The sequence below is a fragment of the Limanda limanda genome, chromosome 17 (assembly GCF_963576545.1).
Source record: "Limanda limanda chromosome 17, fLimLim1.1, whole genome shotgun sequence".
NCBI lineage: Eukaryota > Metazoa > Chordata > Actinopteri > Pleuronectiformes > Pleuronectidae > Limanda > Limanda limanda.
Genome location: NC_083652.1, coordinates 6,662,688 through 6,669,362, shown reverse-complemented (window position 1 = coordinate 6,669,362; position 6,675 = coordinate 6,662,688). Strand labels below are relative to the sequence as shown.

Here is a 6,675-nt window from a genome sequence, read left to right as displayed (position 1 = left end):
AATGCTACACTTGTGGGTCTCTTTTGCCATTGATTCGCAAGGCATTCTGGGAAATCTGTAAAGACCTAACACTTGCCCCTAACCCTCCATCCGAACAAGAAGGAGGACACCCTACCCCTCTGTTTGGCGCGTTCGCGTGTATGGTGAAGAGGTGAAATGGGATAGGCCCTAATATCCTTCACAACAGATCTGAAATCCTCCACGATAATTTTTCCTGAATACATTTTAGAAAATATTTTACATTTATTAATTAAATGCATCATGAAAATGATTGCAGTACTTTATGCTCTGAAACTAAACATTGCCACAGAAAATCGGCCTTGGTTACTCTAAGTGGAAATTATGGTAAAACCACAATTGCTTTACTGTTTCAGTGTGATGGTGTGTGATGCAGCTCATCTGTTTACAATCATACAAGTGATTCAGAAATGTATGTCTTTCTGGTTTATTCATGTTTACATGCTGAATGCAGTCCTGTAAAGACGGAACATATCCTGCTGTCCTACTTAAGATTGCGTGTTTCCGTATTTCCGTTCCAGCACCTTGAACCATTAATTACAGAAATCGGCTTCCACCTGCCCTGGGTGTAAGGATTTCATTTCTGACAAAATGTCTGCTCAGGGATTATGTGGGATTTGATATGAGCAGAGACAAAGAAGTTCTAACGCTTCTCACAGATTTTTAGACAGTCTGTCCCATGATAAGCTACACTGTAGATGTCTACCTATTATTTGTTCCATTCATTCACTGTTGGTGAAAACATGGCGCGCTGTCTGTGTTCTTGCTTTAATATCTGCTCTGTCTTTGTCTCTCTCTCTTTTGTTCTTCCACAGTAACTCCTGGATTCTTCTCACTTCACAAAAAGCCTCAGTCGAATCCCCAGACAACACACAAAAAAGGGAATAACATCTGTTTATCTGCATTTTTCTATGTGGAAAAAAACAAGAGGAAAAAGCACAGAGATCGACAGAGGACACAAAACATCTCAAAGGATGTGGAATTAGAAAGAACAAAATTGCCACTGGAGAACCAAGGGGAAATTAAACCTTTTCTCGCAAATCCACCAGAGTGGAGTCACCTCACCTGTACCTTCGGATTAAAGAGCAGGGTCATGTCCCAGTTGCCATGCACATCGCCACGCTGACCTGCCTTCCCGGCCCTTCCCCCTTCCTCTTTCTATTGGCCCAGCTACTTCTGCGGCTCCTCCTCCCTGGGCTGGAGTTGGTAGGAGCCGCTTCCTCCTGCCCCTCCCTCTGCACCTGCTCCAACCAGGCCAGCCGAGTCATCTGCACCAGGCAAAACCTGGAGCAGGTGCCCGAGAGCATATCTGTCAACACGCGATACCTCAATCTGCAGGAGAACTCAATACAGGTAAATACTCGCTTGTCAGGTCCAAGCATGTCTTGTCAGAGCAAAAAGTTTAGAACGCAAATTTGGCAGAGATGCACATATAGAGATGATAAATAATTGTCCAGGTGTCGGTAAAACGTCTTTTAATTTAAAATAAATTCATATTTTATTGCTCCAAGTCGCATCAAGCGCAGTAATTTAATGCTTGTCTAAAAGTATTATTGATTTCTTTTGACTGCCGGTTGTTTCACGAATAGCAATTACCAAGTGGAGGTCATGGTTCACTCTTGTTTTCATTTACAAGTGCATCACAACATAAATCACACGTAGAAAACACACATTCGATCATTTCATACATGCCACTGTGTCTGGTTTTCACAGTCTTTCCAGTTCACGGCCTGTCGACACATCTTAATACAGTTATTGATTTCATTTATTGTAAGTGTAGCCATTTATACAAGTTATTGATAGAAGAGACATATCCCGTGTGACAGACTGAGGATTTTCTCCTTCAGAGTGCTCAAATAAATCCACACAGACCTGATTATACTTATGTGTCTTTTTATACTTATATATGCATTATTTTATTTATTCATTTTTTTTACCCATTATCATAAGAACCTTAGGCAGGAGCGGGTGTCAGGATTAACTTGTTGACACAGGTTTTCTCTCAGAAACTTAAGTTCAGAGAATAGAGAGGAAAGTAAGGGGTGATAATGGTAGAGAAAGTGCAGTAAAGCCTCGACTGAACTGAGGGAATATTTTATGAATTGAAAGCAAGGCGTATTTTTATGACATAGTGCTGCCTTTTGTATGCATTACCAATTTATCCAGAGTCCCTGTGTTTTGTGGCTTTACAGCTGCAAGGGAAGATCATTTAACCACAGACCATCGATATAAAGCACACGAGTCTCTACATTTATAAACACAGTGGTTGGAGTTTACTCTTTGCAGCAGCATTTGAAGTAATTGGATTCCTCCTCATGGTGCTGACAGTGCTTTGTTCTTTTGTGATTTAAAAATTCATTTCCACTACATTAATGAAAAGCAACGAGTAGCCTAGACATTGTTAAAATTGTCTAGTGCTTCTCTAATCATGTCAGACTGCTCTGTACATCAGGCAGAGCAGTCTGCTCTCCTCTATTCCTCAGAGGAAACATCTTATTAAACGTTATGTGACGGTAACGGAGCATAAATGGGACATCATGCCGCATGATTGTGTGTGTGACGGTTAAAGCGATGCTGCTCACATTGAAGAAACGAGTAAAGAACTAATAACAACATTTGTTGTGTTTCATTTTTAGCCTTCAAATTTCGATTTGGTTTGTCATATCCTGCAGGCCCATTTGAAATGATTAAAAATCTAAAAATGTTTTAACACCTGAAGGCATCCTAGATTCTCTGGCTTATTTTTTCCTACACTGAGTACCCTGAGAGTAAAGCCTTGACAGCTCCCACCTCCTCTTAATGTCCCCACTCCTCTCTCTCTCTCTGGCCCCCCTTTGCCTAACCCCCCCTCCTGCTCTACATACAGAAGAGGCGATGCCCTGACTCCAGGAGTCTCTGTGTGTCTCACAGAGGGCTTTGGCCACACATATCTCAAACAGTCACAGATTTAAGGGGCTTTTGGTCGCACTCACGTGCCGTCTGTCTTTGACTTCTCGCCAAATGAGCTTGAGTTGGACGGACGGCAGCGATGCTAGTATGTAGCGTCCAGGGCCTGCAGCACCCATGTTTCACAGAATCGTGTCCTCCTGGAGAAAAAGATTTAATTTGTAAAATGGGTTAAAGTAAAGAGTCACACAGAATATTTTGACTGTTTTCTTTAATTAAATTGGTTTCTTAGCTTTTTCTCTGTGGTGATTTGTGCCGACACCTCTTGTGAATAGTCCAACACTGATAATCAGTTTGTTATCAAGGGATTATAATGTGTCATTACAAAGTCCCCAGAGTCTCATTGAATCAACAGTGCGAAAATAACTTCCGTGTCTGAAGCCTGCACTGAAATAAGGTCAGTGTTAGGAATAAGAATGGGCTTACTGTAGGTTTACCATAGTCCTTATTAGCGATGCAATCAAAAGTTTATTTCCTGCTTTTTAACACATTTTTTGAATGTCAGTCTGTTAACTACAAATCTCACAACTTCTGCTGGCCCGTGCGTATTCTTCGTCAACCTATTGATAATTGAAGGGAAACAAAAATAAATCAAAACAAGATAACTATGCTTATTAGCTGGTCAGGATTATGATTTGGGGTTTGACTGTACTACCGCTATTTTAGTGGATCAGGCCATTCAGTAAAACTCTCTGTCCGTTACCTGATGCATGGCTTAGTCGCTGGGAAGAATGTTTAACTGGCCCATGTCACTATCAGCAGTCAGTGTCAGTCTGTCTGAAAGCCCACATTCCCCTGCAGGCATCAACAATAGCCACTAAAATGGAGAGATTAGCTTTTACCATTATGAGCAGGGAGATTAACTATTTACATATGCATAGTTTGTTTATTAAAACATATGTTTTGCCATATTATTTACACTTTTTACAACCTTCCATTGTCAAATTGATCCAAAAATCAAATACTTAAATATCTGTTTGTAATCTACATTTACCATTCTACACGTTGTACAGTAACTTCATCATCATCTGTCTTTCCAGATTATCAAGTCTGACACCTTCAAGCACTTGAGGCACCTCGAGATCCTCCAACTCTCCAAGAATCAGATCCGTCAGATTGAAGTCGGAGCATTCAATGGCCTCCCCAACCTCAACACGCTGGAGCTCTTCGACAACCGCCTCACACTGGTGCCATCACATGCCTTTGAGTACCTCAGCAAGCTGCGGGAGCTGTGGCTGCGCAACAATCCCATTGAGACTCTGCCGGGCTATGCGTTCCACCGCGTGCCCTCGCTTCGTCGCCTGGACCTGGGTGAGCTCAAGAAGTTGGATTTCATCTCCGACGCAGCATTCGTGGGCCTCATCAATCTACGGTACCTGAACCTGGGCATGTGTGGACTGAAGGACATTCCCAAATTGACAGCCCTTGTGCGTTTGGAGGAGCTGGAGCTGTCTGGAAACCGACTGGAGATCATCCGACCCGGCTCTTTCCAGGGCTTAGAGTCTCTCAGAAAGCTCTGGCTCATGCACTCACAGGTGTCGGTCATTGAGCGTAACGCCTTTGATGACCTGAAAAGCCTGGAGGAGCTAAACCTGTCCCACAACTCCCTGCACTCCTTGCCCCATGACCTCTTCACGCCCCTTCACCAGCTGGAGAGGGTACACCTGAACCACAACCCCTGGGTCTGCAACTGTGATGTGCTTTGGCTTAGTTGGTGGTTGAAAGAAACGGTGCCCAGCAACACCACCTGCTGCGCCCGCTGCCATGCGCCGCCATTCTTAAAGGGCAAGTACATTGGAGAGCTTGACCAAAGCCACTTCACCTGCTATGCGCCTGTCATTGTTGAACCCCCGACAGACCTCAATGTCACAGAGGGTATGGCCGCTGAACTCAAGTGTCGCACAAGCACCTCCACGACATCTGTCAACTGGATAACCCCAAATGGCACTCTAATGACACACGGCTCTTACAAGGTACGGATATCAGTCCTGCATGATGGCACGCTCAACTTTACAAATGTAACCCTGCGAGACACAGGCCAGTACACCTGCATGGTCACCAATGCTGCTGGCAACACCACAGCAACTGCTGTCCTCAATGTCACTGCTGCTGACGCCAGTGTCAACTACACCTACTTTACAACAGTCACTGTGGAAACAGTGGAGACTATAGGAGATGAGGAGCCTGCGCTGGTTGCCACCAATGAAACCATCATACGTATTCACAATGGCCCCACTCCCTCGGGTCACTTGTGGCCAGATGGTTTTCCCACCACAGCTTCTTCTCTGTCAGGTGGCTGGTCCTCTTCTACTCCCCGCACCACCCGACCCAGCTTCACTCCGCCCTTCACTGAGCCGGGCTTCTCAGGCCTAGATGATGTGATGAAGACCACCAAGATCATCATTGGCTGCTTTGTAGCCATTACTTTCATGGCAGCGGTGATGCTGGTGGTGTTCTACAAGTTGAGGAAGCAGCACCAGCTGCATAAACACCATGGCCCTGCTCGTGCCATTGAGATCATCAATGTGGAGGATGAGCTTGGGGCCGGGGCGACTGGCAGAGGCAGCGGCATCTCAGGAGGCTCCACCGTATCGCAGAGTGGAAGCAGTGGAATCGGAGGAGGACAGAGCCTCCGGCTGCACCATCCGGAGATGGTCAACCTGCCAAACCTGGCTCGGTCAGAGCACCTCAACCACTACTACAAAACCCATCACTTCAACAACAACATGATGGGCCTGGGCATGGGCACGGTCTCCGGTATGGGCCTCAACAACAACAACAACCCCTCATCCTGCTCTCAGAACACATCCTTATCCTGTTCCCAGGTTCCAACTTCCACATGTGGGGGAAATATCACAGGTGGCACCTTACCCTCCTCTGTACCCCATCCCCAGCTGGGTCTCCACAGTTCTCTGAAAGGCCTCATGGGGAAAGGCCAGAATGAGCCACTGCTTTTTAAGAGTGGCTCCAAAGAAAATGTGCAAGAGACTCAAATCTGAGTAAAAGTGAGAGTGGAAGTAAGAGTTAAGGAGAAAGGGATGCTGGATAGAGACAATGACACAGAAAGTGTCTGTGAGTATATGAGACTGATTGTAGCCTTCTGTCCTCATGGACAGGTTCCAGCAGACATGAAATTTCACATAGTCACTGCTTTGTGGGAGAAGCAGATAGAAAGACTGAAGGAGACAGAGGACAATATCTGATCACTAGGCCCAGAATAGCTTCTGCACATAATTTTTAACGAAACAAACATTTATAAAATACACCAGACACATCCGAATCCTTCAGTTACCTGTGCAACCTGCTAAAGTCTTTGCCAAAGTCTAAGATCAAGCCAACTATTTCCATATGCGTCCACAATCAGAGTGGAAAGCTACAATGTGCACATGTGCAGTGATCCTCTAGGTTTTATACAGATTCGTATATTTCCAGACGTATTCAGTATATGTATTTGGAGGGCGATGTGATAATGGCCATTGACCATGTTGTTAGATTATTGTTTGTCAGAGACACTGAATAACAAACGAATGGTTTGGATGAACGGAATGGGCCCCAGGTTTCCAGGAAGCAAAATTAGAGCAGTGCAGTGATTCTGTCCGGGACACACGTGTCACACCTGGAGTTTGCAGGGAGACAGATCAACAACAGAGTGGTTTCACTCTCCCTTTCTCCCTTTTTTCCCGGTCACACCCTTCTGGCTACTGTCTTCTC

The 6,675-nt window shown here is 45.0% G+C and overlaps 1 protein-coding gene across 1 annotated transcript; it reads left to right on the top strand.

Annotated features, from left to right (window-relative positions):
* The first annotated feature begins 1,125 nt into the window (after window positions 1-1,125).
* Window positions 1,126-5,963, top strand: lrrc4ba (leucine rich repeat containing 4Ba). Its single transcript, XM_061090502.1, has 2 exons — window positions 1,126-1,371; window positions 4,005-5,963. Exons 1-2 carry the CDS (start codon window positions 1,126-1,128, stop codon window positions 5,961-5,963), a joined length of 2,205 nt encoding a protein of 734 aa, XP_060946485.1.
* Window positions 5,964-6,675: the final 712 nt, after the last annotated feature.

Excerpts from the sequence above, each read along its gene's own strand:
- lrrc4ba (XM_061090502.1), top strand. The coding sequence starts at position 1,126 with ATGCACATCGCCACGCTGACCTGCCTTCCCGGCCCTTCCCCCTTCCTC. Across the intron at positions 1,372-4,004 it reads TGCAGGAGAACTCAATACAG|ATTATCAAGTCTGACACCTT; the intron begins GTAAATACTCGC and ends CTGTCTTTCCAG.